General features: G+C 42.7%; 1 protein-coding gene and 2 long non-coding RNA genes across 4 annotated transcripts in view; 2 read left to right on the top strand and 1 right to left on the bottom strand.

Annotated features, from left to right (window-relative positions):
* Nucleotides 1–857, bottom strand: part of LOC112644616 (uncharacterized) — a 70,736-nt gene extending 69,879 nt beyond the window's left edge. The window contains exon 1 of one of the 2 annotated variants that reach the window (XR_003126578.3): nucleotides 421–857. This is a non-coding gene — a long non-coding RNA (uncharacterized LOC112644616). The remainder of the gene's footprint in view (nucleotides 1–420) is intronic. The other variant, XR_003126577.3, reaches the window with a different exon arrangement.
* Nucleotides 847–15,296, top strand: LOC112644615 (uncharacterized). The gene is made up of 4 exons (XR_003126576.3): nucleotides 847–1,211; nucleotides 10,421–10,530; nucleotides 14,135–14,242; nucleotides 15,134–15,296. It is a non-coding gene; the product is annotated as an uncharacterized LOC112644615 (long non-coding RNA).
* On the top strand, nucleotides 7,491–9,431 carry LOC112644614 (complement component 1 Q subcomponent-binding protein, mitochondrial-like). The gene has a single exon (XM_025423150.3). The coding sequence runs from the start codon at nucleotides 8,808–8,810 to the stop codon at nucleotides 9,279–9,281; it is 474 nt and encodes a 157-aa protein (XP_025278935.1). The 5' UTR covers nucleotides 7,491–8,807; the 3' UTR covers nucleotides 9,282–9,431.
* Nucleotides 15,297–16,273: the final 977 nt, after the last annotated feature.

The following is a 16,273-nucleotide window of genomic DNA, read 5'->3' as shown; positions in this document are numbered from 1 at the left end:
ACAAAATTTTGCTTTTTCTGGAGTTAATTTAAAATTTTTTAAACTTTTTTTTTTTTTTTCTATGAACCCATCCCCAGTTTCTTACACAGATATTCTACACATCGGGTACTTTATCACTTGTATCACACATCTGACAGCTTCTTGTGCAAAATTTCAATCAAGTCTCCCATGCCCCCAAACCCTCAATGGGCCTTTTCTAGACATTCCTGTTGCTCCAGTTCCTGAGGCTTCTCAGAGATTCCTGGAGGATAGAAGGGACAGTCCCACAAGAACTCTTGATGTAGAAGGCACACAGCGCAGCCACCCAAGATTTCAAGGGACCTCAGATATGCTTTTTGGGGTGGATCCTTGAAGGGAGATTGGGTGGTCTCTGATGCCTCCTCAACCTGCATTTCCATGATTTTTGCTGAGCTCACTCACCCTTTTGTCTGCCTTTCCCGCTTCCTGAAGCACGGGAGTCTTCTCTTAGGGGGTGTGTGTGTCGAGTGATGTGAATGCAGTCACCCCCCAAGTTATTTCTTTGCCCTGAGACGCTTGGAGTCAGTTGTCTTTTCCCAGTTCATTTTCCTACGACAATCCTTTCCTGGGATGATCACAGCTAACCAGGGCAGCCGATGCTCCACGCTGAGAAGGGGCAGGAATAACGAAAAATTCAGAGTGGGGAGGAATTACACATTTCCTTACACCAAGCCATGCTGACTTCTTTCCCTTCTGCTTGCTCCATTCCAGCTTGACGTTGATCTTTATCATTATTTCTCTTCATTGTTTGTCATTCTCCAGAAGTTCACGTTCAAAGGCGGATTATGAATTCTTTCTCATCTTACACACGTGACTAGATTGGAAAAGAATGGGACTCGTGGGTATCCTTGCAAACGTCATAACAGGATCCAAGCAACATCTCACCATCCATGAACGGCCCCATCTCTGCCATCCAGCCTCCAGCCTCCAGCCTCCAGCCTCTGATTTGGCATTTCCCCTCATTCTGTATTTCTCTTTCTTTCCGCTTTTTATTTCCCAGTCAGCTTGAAAGTTTGTAAAAACCGAAAGAGGGAGGGGCAAGATGCCGGAAGAGTAGGGTCCCCAAGTCACCTGTCCCCACCAAATTACCTAGATAACCTTCAAATCATCCTGAAAATCTACGAATTCAGCCTGAGATTTAAAGAGAGAACAGCTGGAATGCTACAGTGAGAAGAGTTCACGCTTCTATCAAGGTAGGAAGATGGGGAAAAAGAAAGAAAGAAACAAAAGGCCTCCAAGGGGGAGGGGCCCTGCGAGGAGCCGGGCTGAGGCCGGGGCGAGTGTCCCCAGGACAGGAGAGCCCCGTCCCGGAGACGCAGGAGCTGCACCGACCTTCCCGGGCAGAAAGGGGCTCGCAGGGAGGTGGAGCAGGACCCAGGAGGGCGGGGATGCCCTCGGGCTCCCTGGGACACTAACAGGCACCTGCGCCCCGGGAGAGTGCGCCGAGCTCCCTGAGGGCTGCAGCGCGCAAGGCGGACCCGGAGCAGCTCAGGGGGGCTCGGGCGGCGGCTCCGCAGAGGGGGCTGCGGGAGCGCGAATCCAACAGCGCAAACCCGGGCACAGGGCGCCGGGACACAGCCCAGGATCCGGCCTCCCCCGGGACAGGCAGAGACCGGGAGGGCCCGGGACAGCAAGGACGCTCCTGCCCCAGCTGAGCAGATCAGCGGCCCTGCCCCGAGCATCCACGCCCTGCAGACAGAGAGCTCCGGAGTTCCTGCGGGGGCTGACTCCAGGGCTCCAGAGCTGGCCGCTGTCACTGGGGTGGTTCCTCCTGGGGCCTCACGGGGTAAACAACCCCCACTAAGCCCTGCACCAGGCAGGGGCAGAGCAGCTCCCCCAAGTGCTCACACCTGAAAATCAGCACAGCAGGCCCCTCCCCCAGAACCAGCAAGACGGACAAGTTCCAGGGGAAGTCAAGGGACTTAAAGTATACAGAATCCGAAGATACTCCCCCGTGGTTTTTTTGTTTTGTTTTGTTTTTTCTGTTTTTTTGTTTTGTTTTTTGGGTTTTTTTTTTTCTTTTTTCTTTTTGATGTCTGTTTGCTTCCCCCACCCTTTTCTTTTTGCTTTCTTTCTTTCTCTTTTTCTTCTCTTTTTTTTTTACTTTTTTCTTCCTTTTTTCTTTTTTTTCTCTTTTCTTTCCTTCTTTCTCTCCTCTCTTTTTCTCCTTTTCCCAATACAACTTGTTTTTGGCCACTCTGCACTGAGCAAAATGACTAGAAGGAAAACCTCACCTCAAAAGAAAGAATCAGAAACAGTCCTCTCTCCCACAGAGTTTACAAAATCTGGAATTACAATTCAATGTCAGAAGCACTATTATACAGCTACTGGTGGCTCTAGAAAAAAGCATAAAGGACTCAAGAGACTTCATGACTGCAGAATTTAGAGCTAATCAGGCAGAAATTAAAAATCAATTGAATGAGATGCAATCCAAACTAGAAGTCCTAACGACGAGGGTTAACGAGGTGGAAGAACGAGTGAGTGACATAGAAGACAAGCTGATGGAAAAGAGGGAAACAGGAAAAAAGAGACAATTAAAAGACCATGAGGACAGATTAAGGGAAATAAACGACAGCCTGAGGAAGAAAAACCTACGTTAAATTGGGGTTCCTGAGGGCACCGAAAGGGACAGAGGTCCAGAATATGTATTTGAACAAATCATAGCTGAAAACTTTCCTAATCTGGGATGGGAAACAGGCATTCAGATCCAGGAAATAGAGAGATTCTCCCCCTAAAATCAATAAAAACCGTTCAACACCTCGACATTTAATAGTGAAGCTTGCAAATTCCAAAGATAAAGAGAAGATCCTTAAAGCAGCAAGAGACAAGAAATCCCTGACTTTTATGGGGAGGAGTATTAGGGTAACAGCAGACCTCTCCACAGAGACCTGGCAGGCCAGAAAGGGCTGGCAGGATATATTCAGGGTCCTAAATGAGAAGAACATGCAACCAAGAATACTTTATCCAGCAAGGCTCTCATTCAAAATGGAAGGAGAGATAAAGAGCTTCCAAGACAGGCAGGAGCTGAAAGAATATGTGACCTCCAAACCAGCTCTGCAAGAAATTTTAAGGGGGACTCTTAAAACTCCCCTTTAAAAAGAAGTCCAGTGGAACAGTCCACAAAAACAAGGACAAAAAGATATCATGATGACACTAAACTCATATCTTTCAATAGTAACTCTGAACATGGACGGGCTTAATGACCCCATCAAAAGGTGCAGGGTTTCAGACTGGATAAAAAAGCAGGACCCATCTATTTGCTGTCTACAAGAGACTCATTTTAGACAGAAGGACACCTACAGCCTGAAAATAAAAGGTTGGAGAACCATTTACCATTCGAATGGTCCTCAAAAGAAAGCAGGGGTAGCCATCCTTATATCAGATAAACTAAAATTTACCCCGAAGACTGTAGTGAGAGATGAAGAGGGACACTGTATCATACTTAAAGGATCTATCCAACAAGAGGACTTAACAATCATCAATATATATGCCCCGAATGTGGGAGCTGCCAAATATATCAATCAATTATTAACCAAAGTGAAGAAATACTTAGATAATAATACACTTATACTTGGTGACTTCAATCTAGCTCTTTCTATACTCGATAGGTCTTCTAAGCACAACATCTCCAAAGAAACGAGAGCTTTAAATGATACACTGGACCAGATGGATTTCACAGATATCTACAGAACTTTACATCCAAACTCAACTGAATACACATTCTTCTCAAGTGCACATGGAACTTTCTCCAGAATAGACCACATACTGGGTCACAAATTGGATCTGAACTGATACCAAAAGATTGGGATCGTTCCCTGCATATTCTGAGACCATAATGCCTTGAAATTAGAACTAAATCACAACAAGAAGTTTGGAAGGACCTCAAACATGTGGAGGTTAAGGACCATCCTGCTAAAAGATGAAAGGGTCAACCAGGAAATTAAGGAAGAATTAAAAAGATTCATGGAAACTAATGAGAATGAAGATACAACTGTTCAAAATCTTTGGGATGAAGCAAAAGCAGTCCTAAGGGGGAAATACATCGCAATACAAGCATCCATTCAAAAACTGGAAAGAACTCAAATACAAAAGCTAACCTTACACCTGAAGGAGCTAGAGAAAAAACAGCAAATAGATCCTACACCCAGCAGAAGAAGAGAGTTAATAAAGATTCGAGCACAACTCAACGAAATCGAGACCAGAAGAACTGTGGAACAGATCAACAAAACCAGGAGTTGATTCTTTGAGAGAATTAATAAGATAGGTAAACCATTAGCCAGCCTTATTAAAAAGAAGAGAGAGAAGACTCAAATTAATAAAATCATGAATGAGAAAGGAGAGATCGCTGCCAACACCAAGGAAATACAAACGATTTTAAAAACATATTATGAACAGCTATACGCCAATAAATTAGGCAATCTGGAAGAAATGGACGCATTTCTGGAAAGCCACAAACTACCAAAACTGGAACAGGAAGAAATAGAAAACCTGAACAGGCCAATAACCAGGGAGGAAATTGAAGCAGTCATCAAAAACCTCCCAAGACACAAAAGTCCAGGGCCAGATGGCTTCCCAGGGGAATTCTATCAAACGTTTAAAGAAGAAACCATACCTATCCTACTAAAGCTGTTTGGAAAGATAGAAAGAGATGGAGTACTTCCAAATTCATTCTATGAGGCCAGCATCACCTTAATTCCAAAACCAGACAAAGACCCCACCAAAAAGGAGAATTACAGACCAATATCCCTGATGAACATGGATGCAAAAATTCTCAACAAGATACTAGCCAATAGGATCCAACAATACATTAAGAAAATTATTCACCATGACCAAGTAGGATTTATCCCTGGGACACAAGGCTGGTTCAATACTAGTAAAACAATCAATGTGATTCATCATATCAGCAAGAGAAAAACCAAGAACCATATGATCCTCTCATTAGATGCAGAGAAAGCATTTGACAAAATACAGCATCCATTCCTGATCAAAACTCTTCAGAGTGTAGGGATAGAGGGAACTTTCCTCGACATCTTAAAAGCCATCTATGAAAAGCCCACAGCAAATATCATTCTCAATGGGGAAGCACTGGGAGCCTTTCCCCTAACATCAGGAATGAGACAGGGATGTCCACTCTCACCACTGCTATTCAACATAGTACTGGAAGTCCTAGCCTCAGCAATCAGACAACAAAAAGACATTAAAGGCATTCAAATTGGCAAGGAAGAAGTCAAACTCTCCCTCTTCGCCGATGACATGATACTCTACATAGAAAACCCAAAAGCCTCCACCCCAAGATTGCTAGATCTCATACAGCAATTTGGCAGTGTGGCAGGATACAAAATCAATGCCCAGAAGTCAGTGGCATTTCTATACACTAACAATGAGACTGAAGAAAGAGAAATTAAGGAGTCAATCCCATTTACAATTGCACCCAAAAGCATAAGATACCTAGGAATAAACCAAAGAGGTAAAGGATCTATACCCTAAAAACTATAGAACAAAGAGGTAAAGGATCTATACCCTAAAAACTATAGAACACTTCTGAAAGAAATTGTGGAAGACACAAAGAGATGGAAAAATATTCCATGCTCATGGATTGGCAGAATTAATATTGAGAAAATGTCAATGTTACCCAGGGCAATTTACACGTTTCATGCAATCCCTATCAAAATACCATGGACTTTCTTCAGAGAGTTAGAACAAATTATTTTAAGATTTGTGTGGAATCAGAAAAGACCCCAAATAGCCAGGGGAATTTTAAATAAGAAAACCATATCTGGGGGCATCACAATGCCAGATTTCAGGTTGTACTACAAAGCTGTGGTCATCAAGACAGTGTGGTACTGGCACAAAAACAGACACATAGATCAGTGGAACAGAATAGAGAACCCAGAAGTGGACCCTGAACTTTATGGTCAACTAATATTCGATAAAGGAGGAAAGACTATCTATTGGAAGAAAGACAGTCTCTTCAATAAATGGTGCTGGGAAAATTGGACATCCACATGCAGAAGAGTGAAACTAGACCACTCTCTTACACCAGACACAAAGATAGACCCAAAATGGATGAAAGATCTAAATGTGAGACAAGATTCCATCAAAATCCCAGAGGAGAACACAGGCAACACCCTTTTTGAGCTCGGCCACAGTAACTTCTTGCAAGATCCATCCACGAAGGCAAAAGAAACAAAAGCAAAAATGAACTATTGGGACTTCATCAAGATAAGAAGCTTTTGCACAGCAAAGGATACAGTCAACAAAACTAAAAGACAACCTACAGAATGGGAGAAGATATTAGCAAATGACGTATCAGATAAAGGGCTAGTTTCCAAGATCTATAAAGAACTTATTAAACTCAACAGCAAAGAAACAAACAATCCAATCATGAAATGGGCAAAAGACATGAACAGAAATCTCACAGAGGAAGACATAGACATGGCCAACATGCACATGAGAAAATGCTCTGCATCACTTGCCATCAGGGAAATACAAATCAAAACCACAATGAGACACCACCTCACACCAGTGAGAATGGGGAAAATTAACAAGACAGAAAACCACAAATGTTGAAGAGGATGCGGAGAAAAGGGAACCCTCTTACACTGTTGGTGGGAATGTGAACTGGTGCAGCCACTCTGGAAAACTGTGTGGAGGTTCCTCAAAGTGTTAAAAATAGACCTGCCCTACGACCCAGCAATTGCACTGTTGGGGATTTACCCCAAAGATTCAGATGCAATGAAACGCCGGGACACCTGCACCCCGATGTTTCTAGCAGCAATGGCCACAATAGCCACACTGTGGAAGGAGCCTCGGTGTCCATCGAAAGATGAATGGATAAAGAAGATGTGGTTTATGTATACAATGGAATATTCCTCAGCCATTAGAGACGACAAATACCCACCATTTGCTTCAACGTGGATGGAACTGGAGGGTATTATGCTGAGTGAAGTAAGTCAGTCGGAGAAGGACAAACAGTGTATGTTCTCATTCATGTGGGGAATAAAAATAATAGTGAAAGGGAATAGATGGGAAGGGAGAAGAAATGTGTGGGAAATATCAGAAAGGGAGACAGAACATAAAGACTCCTAACTCTGGGAAATGAACTGGGGGTGGTGGAAGGGGAGGAGGGCGGGGGGTGGAGGTGAATGGGTGACGGGCACTGAGGGGGGCACTTAACGGGATGAGCACTGGGTGTTATTCTGTATGTTGGCAAATTGAACACCAATAAAAAAATATTATTAGGGATCCCTGGGTGGCGCAGCGGTTTGGCGCCTGCCTTTGGCCCAGGGCACGATCCTGGAGACCCGGGATCGAATCCCACGTCGGGCTCCCTGCATGGAGCCTGCTTCTCCCTCTGCCTATGTCTCTGCCTCTCTCTCTCTCTCTCTCTCTCTCTCTGTGTGTGTGTGTGTGTGACTATCATAAATAAATAAAAAATTTTAAAAAATATATTATTAAAAAAAGAAAGTTTGTAAAAACCAATTGTTCTTTGCTATATTTTTCACTTCGTAACCTTCAGATGAAACCTCCAGGTGTTTCTTATCACTATCAGGTAGTGTTTTTTTATCATAAGTCAAATGGCCTTAATTTTTTTATTAGTTTCAGGGGTAGAATTTAGTGATTCATCAATTGCTTATAACACCCACTGCTCATTCCATCTCATGCCCTCCACCCAATTATCCCTTCCCCCCACCCACCACCCCTCCAGACTGTCTTAATTTTTTGAAACTCTAATTTCTGTTTTAATCAGCTTTTAAGGCAAGAGTCAAACATTTTCTTGAATCAACACCATTTCTCCCTCCAGCCCGTACCCTTCCCCTATTATTAGCCAGAATATGCTTTATCCCTTAGGTACTGCAAGGAAATCAAGAGGTTGAGCAGCCCAAACAGTTCTTATCATTAATCCGGTCCCAGATATTTTTTTTAAATGTGATGATTATACAATTTTATTAGTAATTTGCTTTTACTTAAATGAGTGTGATGTGTTTTAATGCCTTTTTGTTAATATTTTAGATGCTTGGGGCAGTCCCGGTAGTGCAACGGTTTAGCACCGCCTGCAGCCCAGGGCCTGATTCTGGAGACCAGGGATCGAGTCCCACGTCGGGCTCCCTGAATGGAGCCTGCTTCTCCCACTGCCTGTGTCTCTGCCTCTCATTCTCTCTCTGTGTCTCTCATGAATAAATAAATAAAATATTTAAAAAAATACTTTAGATGCTCTTGCACAATATGACATAAGTAAAGAATCATATAATAAACTTCATGTACTCATTCAAAAATTAACTCAGGGATAATCTCATTTTGTCTATGCCCCCACTTACTCCCTGACCCCAGGATTATATTGTTGTTGTTTTTTTTAAGATTTTTTAAACTTATTTACTCATGAGAGACACAGAGAGAGAGGCAGAGACCAGGCAGAAGGAGAAGCAGGCTCCCTGTGGGGAGCCTGATGTGGGACTCGATCCCAGAACCTCGGGATCATGACCTGAGCCAAAGACAGACCAGACGCTCAACCACTGAGCCACCCAGATGCCCCACCCAGGATTATTTTGAAGGAAATCCCAGATACTATATAATTTCAACTCTATATTGTTGCTCTGAGATTTCTTTCTTCTTTTTCCTTTTTTTTTTTTTTCCTCTGAGATTTCAAGACTAGGGCACCAAGGCACCCACAGGAGTCCACCACTAGTAGGGTACTGGCCTGGCGGCTCTGGGACTCCCAGGTGCTGGGGCCTGCGCTTGCGGCTGTGATGTGCTGCACACTTAAGGGGACAAATTTGTTGAATTCCTAAATGATGGGCTTAAGGAGAAAAGGAAGATACAGAAGCACAAGTCCCTTCCCTAAGATGTCTGGAGGCTGCGAGCTGGAAGTGAATGGGACAGAAGCCAAATTAATGCAGAAAACTGTTGGAGAAAAGATCACTGTCACTTGGAACGTTAACAAGACTATCTCACCAACATATGATAGGAATGAGGAGCCCTCCCAAGGACACATGGTTGAAGAACAGGAGCCTGAATTGACGGCCACTCCCAGGTTTGTGGCTGAAGTTATAAAGAATGGTGGCAAGAAGGCCCTTCTGCTGGACTGTCACAATCCAGAAGATGAGGTTGGGCAAGAAGAGGACAAGAATGACATCTTGTCCATCAGGAAAGTGAGCTTTCAGTCCCCTGGAGAGTCTGAATGGAAGGACATGAATTACACACTCAACATCCATTCCCTGGCCCGGGCCTTATATGACCACCTAATGGATTTTCTGGCAGGCTGAGGGGTGGTGAATAACACTTCTGCGGATGAGTTGGTGGAGCTCAGCACAGCCTTGGAGACCTCAACAGTTTTGTAAAGAGTTGGGAGAGCAGATAAAATGCTAAACACTTTCATTTTATGGCAAAATAAAACTACATATTATATTAATAATGTTATGACATATAATAAGATACGTATTCTCATATATTAACATATAATGATATAATTAATAAGTACAGTATATATTAATATATACTACTATATATGTATGTATTTAATAACAGTATTTTATATAATATGTAATAATTATATTTATAATCCCATTATCACAAGATATATAATTTTTTACTATTATCAAATATATTTCATTTATTCACATTTCCCTAATTATTTCATAAATGCTTTTTGTTTTACAGCTTTTTGTTTGAATCAGGACCATAATGAAGGCATCCATTGCAGCAGGTTGAAAATGGCTCTTAGGAATGCCTGGGTGGCTCAGCTATTGAGCATCTGCCTTTGGCTCAGGGCGTGATCCCAGAGTCCTGGGATCAAGTCCCAAATTGAGCTTCCTGCATGGAGCCTGCTTCTCCCTCCGCCTGTGTCTCTGCTTCTCTCTCTCTCTCTCTCTCTCTCTTTCCCTCTGTGTGTGTGTATGTGTGTGTATTGTCTCCCATGAATAAATAAGTAAAATCTTAAAAAAAAAAAAAAAATGGCCCTAAGTTCTCTTTTACCTTACCTCTCTATTTCTTTTATTCCCCTTTGCAATTTTTTATCACCCTTTGCAATTTATCTTTTGACACAACCACATCATTTACCCTATACATTTTCCCAGTCTAGAGTTAGCTGCCTGTATCCCTGTCCTGTCCTTTAATGTATTTATCTATCCCTGTGTTTCCAATAAACTGGTAGCTAAATCCAGAGGCTTGCATGATTTAGATTTGCATCCTGACAAGGACCATGGGATGACACCACTTCATGGCAATGTTTCCATTATCACTTTCATTTCCAAGAGTCAGAGTTTGAGATGAGTGCATATTTTGGAAAGGATGAATGTATTTTTTCTCTCCTTTCCCACTTAACACATTCTTGATTCTTAGGGACTTGGGTTTTCTCCATAATTGTAGGACTAAACTAAAATTTTGGATATATTTTTCCTCCCAGAGGACATTAACAAGATTAAATTTATGAGTTTATTTCCACGAAGTCAGAATTTCTAAATCCAAGACCCTCCAATCAAGTAGACACTGTCCCAACAATGGGCAGGACACCCAGTAAGTACACAGAGATTGTAACTCTATGGAATACATTCTTAAGGAAGAAGCATTTAGCTGTGTTTTTCTGAAAATGAATGATTCATTTATCCTTCCATTTCCCTCAAAAACGTATGTACTTTAGTCTGTGTGGATGTAGTTGGACTAAAATAAGTGTGAAGGTTCGGTGCAATTCGATTCCCCACTGTTTGTGTATAAGACCCAAAGTATTCCCCAAGAGGCCCGGCAGAGAGGAATAAACCCCGGCCACCAGCCTCAAGGAGCTTCCAGTCTTGGACATAAGCAAACAGCCAACTAGCTACAGTGCAAAATGTGCCAAAATAAAGATCACACAAGAAGGATGAATAAAGTCCATTGGGGGGCGCTTAGGATGGAAGGGAACAAAGTCTTCTTGGAGAAGGGAGGATTTGGGCAGAGTCTTCCAGGAGAGATAGGATTTTGACAGAAGGAAATAGCAGGGACTAGGGAGGAGGCAGAGGGAGGACAAACGGAGGTAGGAAGCAATTGCTGTGTTCAGGCTGACCTCCAGAGAGTGTCTCTCAGGGTTCTGAGTTTGGCTGCTATTAGACTCACCTGGCAGCTTTTTAAAGCTCTGAGGCCTGAGGCCCTCCTGAGACCAATGGACATTGAGTCTCTGGGAGGGGGGTCTAGGAGTCTCCGGTGATTTGATAGCTCCCTCAGGCGACCTTAAGGGGCAAGTTGGGAGCACCACAGGTGAAACAGGATAAGTAGCAAGGTCCTGTGGTGGAGGGTTAGGGCCCCTGGTGGGGAGCACCTGCGGAGCACCTATGGAGCTGAGCCAGCTGCCTCAGGGGGCACCATCACATAGCTGGGAGGATGGCAGAGTGGTCAGAAACTCACAGGGATCATCAGACTCAAGCATTTTCTTGTTAGTGTATATGTTTATTACACAAGTGACAAGAAAGGAGTCTTGAGGCCAATGATCTACAATAAAAATAAATACAGATTAAAACCCAGAAAGGAAAAAATAAATAAATAAAATAAATAAATAAAACCCAGAAAGGTCCCTATTGCCATTCCCCTCTTCCAGCTTACCCCTACTGCTCCGCAAAGGTTACTCTGGAAAACCATTCAGTTCTTCTCTTTTCCTGACCTCTCTTTACATATTTACATTCTTGTGTGTAACAATTTTAGTTCACCCACTAGAGTGAGAGAAATAGCACATTTATTTCTAGCCCTAAACAAATGTAATCTGCTCTAAACTCCATCTCACTGTGCTGGTGGGAAATTCCATTCCAGTAGATTCTGGGGGTTTTCTCTTATAACCTCACACCATCAGGACTAATTTTAGAAGTCTCACACCTTCCAGAGCCTTCTAGGAAGGTTCTGTATTTTCCTTTCACAATGATCTATTCTGACAGGCTCATTGCCTGTCTGTATCTCTCTTGAAGACAGGCAACATCCTGAAGTCTCTGGGGCAAGCGTCCCCAGAGTCCTTGGCTACTGCTCTCAATACCACCAGCCAGGATACATCCTTCACTCAACCCCAAAGCATCCCAGTTCAGTTCCCACCTGCATGCTGCAGAGAAGTGGATGCTAGATGATGTCTCCTCAGACAACTCTAAGAAGCCCATTCTTTCATGTAGACTGGCTGGCTAAATGTCACCTCTTTCTGCAGGTTTAAGCATTTTCTGCTTCTTAAACTCAAAATACTTTGCTCCAACCACACCATTTTTGGTCAATCCAGCAAAATTACCCTCATTGAATCTAAGCTTTCACATAAGAGGCTGGAGGATGTTCTCTTTTGAGTTGGCATTCTAAGCCTCTCATGGTTCCTTCATAGTACAGATGCTGAGTTGGCAGCCAACAGTTCTGACATGGGATCAACTGTGGCATGGTGTACTGGCCCCCCAGAAGAAGCTATGGGAAGCTTTGGGAAGTAGGCAGGAGGCTGGGTAAAGGTGTGGTCAGGAGACAGAAAGAGGGCCAGTGAGCACCGAGATGAGGTACAGCCAGTCCCTGAGTTCAGCTGGCTATGACCAAGTCAGTAAAGATAGTGGACAAGTTCATGGCCTTCATCAGGGTCCCCAACAAAGCAGGTGGACAGGAACACTGGAGTAGAAGGCATTACACAGACATGATATACAGGTTTGGAGCTTCCTCCCCATTATTCTCACACCACAGGTACCCACTAATGTTCTTTTTATATCCAATGTCAGGTTACAGAGAAACAAGGAAAATAGGTAGAATTCTGGGACACAGGCCTCTTTACCTAGGGCCATTGAACAAAACTATTGGCAGACTGTTTAAATGATCACATCATTGCAGACTACAGTTACTAGATTGGGATACATTTCTTAGAATGTGGATTTTCTGAAATCAGGATGCAGATTTTTTTTTTCCTGGTGCACAGTGAGTAAGAGTTAGAGGGAGACCAGATTACATTTTAGAATAAAGAAACATTTCCTCTGGGTATCTGAACAACAACGTGAGTACATTTGTGACCTGCTTCCCAGCATTTCACTAAGGAATAATATCTTTTATATATATTTTAATCATAGTTCCTCTGTTACCAATTTTCTATTTATACAGTTGTCCATTTGTTTCTTGGGCATTGATCTTTTTCTTCTTTATTTGGAGGACCACTTTATTGCATTGAATCTGGCACTTATTTTACATACAGAGGGATGAGACTCAAGGGAGTGTGGTAATTTTTACAGGGTCAGAGCACTGGATAGAAAATCATAGCTTTGGAGCACCATCCACCTTGGCCCTAAAAGCACGTATCACTGCTCAACTTGTCTATTTTGAATATAAAATCAGAAAATATAGGCAAAGTACTTGATACCTAAATAGAGCTATAAAAATATGAGAGATTGTGGTCATTTATTTGTATGATATTGCATTTATTCAGCAAATATTTATTGAAGTCCTAACACATTTGGGCCACTGGGATAGAGAATAAAGATACAGGGATCCCTGGATGGCTCAGTGGTTTCGCGCCTGCCTTCAGCTCAGGGTGTGATCCTGGAGTCCCGGGATCGAGTCCCACATCCGGCTTCCTGCATGGAGCCTGCTTCTCCCTCTACCTGTGTCTCTGCCTCTCTCTCTCTCTGTGTGTGTGTCTCTCATGAATAAATAAATAAAATCTTTAAAAAAAGAGAGAGAGGGAGAGAGAGAATAAAGATACAAAGTTAGGGAAAAAAAGATACAGTCCCTGGGAAGCTTAGAAGACTGGTAGAAGAGCAACATTATTCAGACCACTACACCAATCCATATATAATCACAAACCGTAGAAGTTGTTAAAAGGCAGGGCATGTGATACACGAATAATGATGGTTCTGACCATCAAGGAAGGTTTCTCTGAGAAGTGGTATTTGAGTTGAGGTCAGAAGAATGAATAGGTTTTACTTACGTGGGGAGAGATGAGGAAAGGCAATCTTGGCACTGCTTATGCAAAGGCCCTATTCAGGAGGGCACATTACTCAAGAATTAGAATAAGATTGGGCATGGTGGGAACAGAGACAATAGGCAGGTGATGAAGGGATGCAGGGCAGCCTGAAACCAAGCTGGAGCAGGGTAGCTAGGGGCTAGGTCATGCAGGGCTTTGGGTATATACAACAGCACTTGTCCTTGCGTGCAGTGTGCCTGGATGCTGTGAAGCCCTCCTGGACAGAGACTGTCTCTTTTCTCCCTGATGCCCCAATCTCTCTCAGCCTCCATGGGAGAAACACTGCTGAGAAGGCCTTTTGTAAGTGGACTCCCTTACTCCTCCTTTCTAGAACCTGAAAAGCCTGTTGCATGCTACTCATTTGTTAGACCCATCACAGCTGAAAATACACTTTTTTCTTGGGAGGACCCCAAGCCTACAAGCCTTCAAGCTTTTGGCTTGAAACAAAATACACTTCCTGGGGCACCTGAGTGGCTCAGTGGTTGAGCGTCTGCCTTTGGCTCAGGTCATGACCCCGGGGTCCTGGGATTGAGTTCCACATTGGGCTCCCCACAGGGAGCCTGCTTCTCCCTCTGCCTGTGTCTCTGCCTCTCTCTCTCTCTGTGGTTTTCATGACTAAGTAAATAAAATTGTTAAAAAAAAAAAAAAAAAAACACTCCCTGAGTCCTGCTTGCTTCCTCTTTTCTTTTCTCATCTTGACTCTTACTGAGAAAGAAAAACTTGTGGCTTTGTTGTTGCTATCGTTGTTTTACAACTTACTTTCAGAAAGAGAACTGAAAATCTTCCTCATTAAAGACTGGATGTTGGCCTAATGTGAAATACCTAAAAAAATAAATAAAGTTTCAGTTAAAGAAATGTCCCATTTGCCTCTGTAGTCAATCTGGGCTGGTATATTTTGCAGAAAGAAAGGATGGCCTTCACTTGTGCCCCAGAAATCTCGCACCCCCACACAGGTGTGTGTGTGTGACAGAGAGACAGACTGATTAGTTGATTGATTTCAAAATCAGTCACATTCATTAGGTTATATTAATCATGTGATAGGATTTTGTCACATACCAATATGTACTTTCAGGTACATGGGAGGATAGCTTTTCTCTACCTCTTTGAAGTTACATAAGGCAATATGACTTACTTTGGCCAAGGAAGTATGCATGGGAACAACAGGCAATAATACTATGGTTGACTCTCTAGGCTATTACCTCTCTTCTGCTATAGTTCTGGATGCACATGTTGATGTGGAAGTGTTCTATGATCGAAGAGACCTGGATTGTTCAGCCAACTCACAGAGGACAGCGGTCCGGAAGATTGTCTGTACTCCTTGGGTGTTTTACATAAGGGAGAAATAAACTCTGTGTTAACCCACTGAAATTTGTCCATTACTGCAACATTGCCCTGCCTAGCCTGACTAATACATGTGCTTGATTGCGGATCTCAAAACATTGTGCAGGTATAAATTCTGTGTATGTGTGTGGTATGTGTATGTGTATGTGTTTGAGAAATAGAGTTGGTTAGCTAGCTAGATGATAGAATTGACTATGGTGAGGGTTTGATTATAGAATAAGAGGCAAATTTCTTAATGCTTGAGTTCTGCCAGTCAGAACTTTTAGCTGTAGGTTGCACAAATGAATGTTTAAGTATATTTAAACAAATATGTGGTTTGCATAAGTGTTTATTTATACACAGTATAAAACGTACTCTCTCATCTTTGTGCTTTGGTATATAAATGTATTATGGTCACTCAGAGTTGCTTCTATAATCCACAAATTGCATATATTGTATATATTAAACTTGAACTAAGTAGTCAATTAAAAGCTCAAAGCAATACTGTATCTTTCAGATACATTCCAAATTAACTACTGAATCACAGGTAATGCGTGTTGCACATTCATACCAATAGCATAAGCAAAGTCCAGAGCTAGACTTAGTTTTTCTTATTTCCTGAAGTTTCTTGATTACAGTCTGATCCTTCATGTTGTTCCAACATAGAGTGATTTTAAAGGAGAATTTAATTTAATATAAGTCTGAATAGCCTTCGGAATGTTAGAAACCAGCATTACTGCAGCAACTCTAATGAAAAACACAAGTTCTGTGTACCAATTTGTGGTCAGAGCCAGCATTCCAACCCTGCTCTCTCGTGGCTGCTAGTACTCTACCGTGCTCCTTTTCCCAGCCCTTTGCTATTCTAGTTAAAGATGTCAGAGACTGTGGCCCACATGGCATGCTAAACAGTCCACAGCTTACAGCAGGCTCCTATAGCTCAAGCGCAAAGACTTTGAACTCATAAAACACACCACTATCACCACCACCATCGCCGCCGCTGCTCCCACCACC

The sequence above is a fragment of the Canis lupus genome, chromosome 1, assembly GCF_003254725.2.
Source record: "Canis lupus dingo isolate Sandy chromosome 1, ASM325472v2, whole genome shotgun sequence".
NCBI lineage: Eukaryota > Metazoa > Chordata > Mammalia > Carnivora > Canidae > Canis > Canis lupus.
Note: the sequence above shows the minus strand (reverse complement) of the source record. Positions and strands in the feature narration are given on the sequence as shown.

What these genes read in the sequence shown, in the direction of transcription:
- LOC112644614 (XM_025423150.3), top strand. Translation starts at nt 8,808, where the DNA reads ATGATGGGCTTAAGGAGAAAAGGAAGATACAGAAGCACAAGTCCCTTC.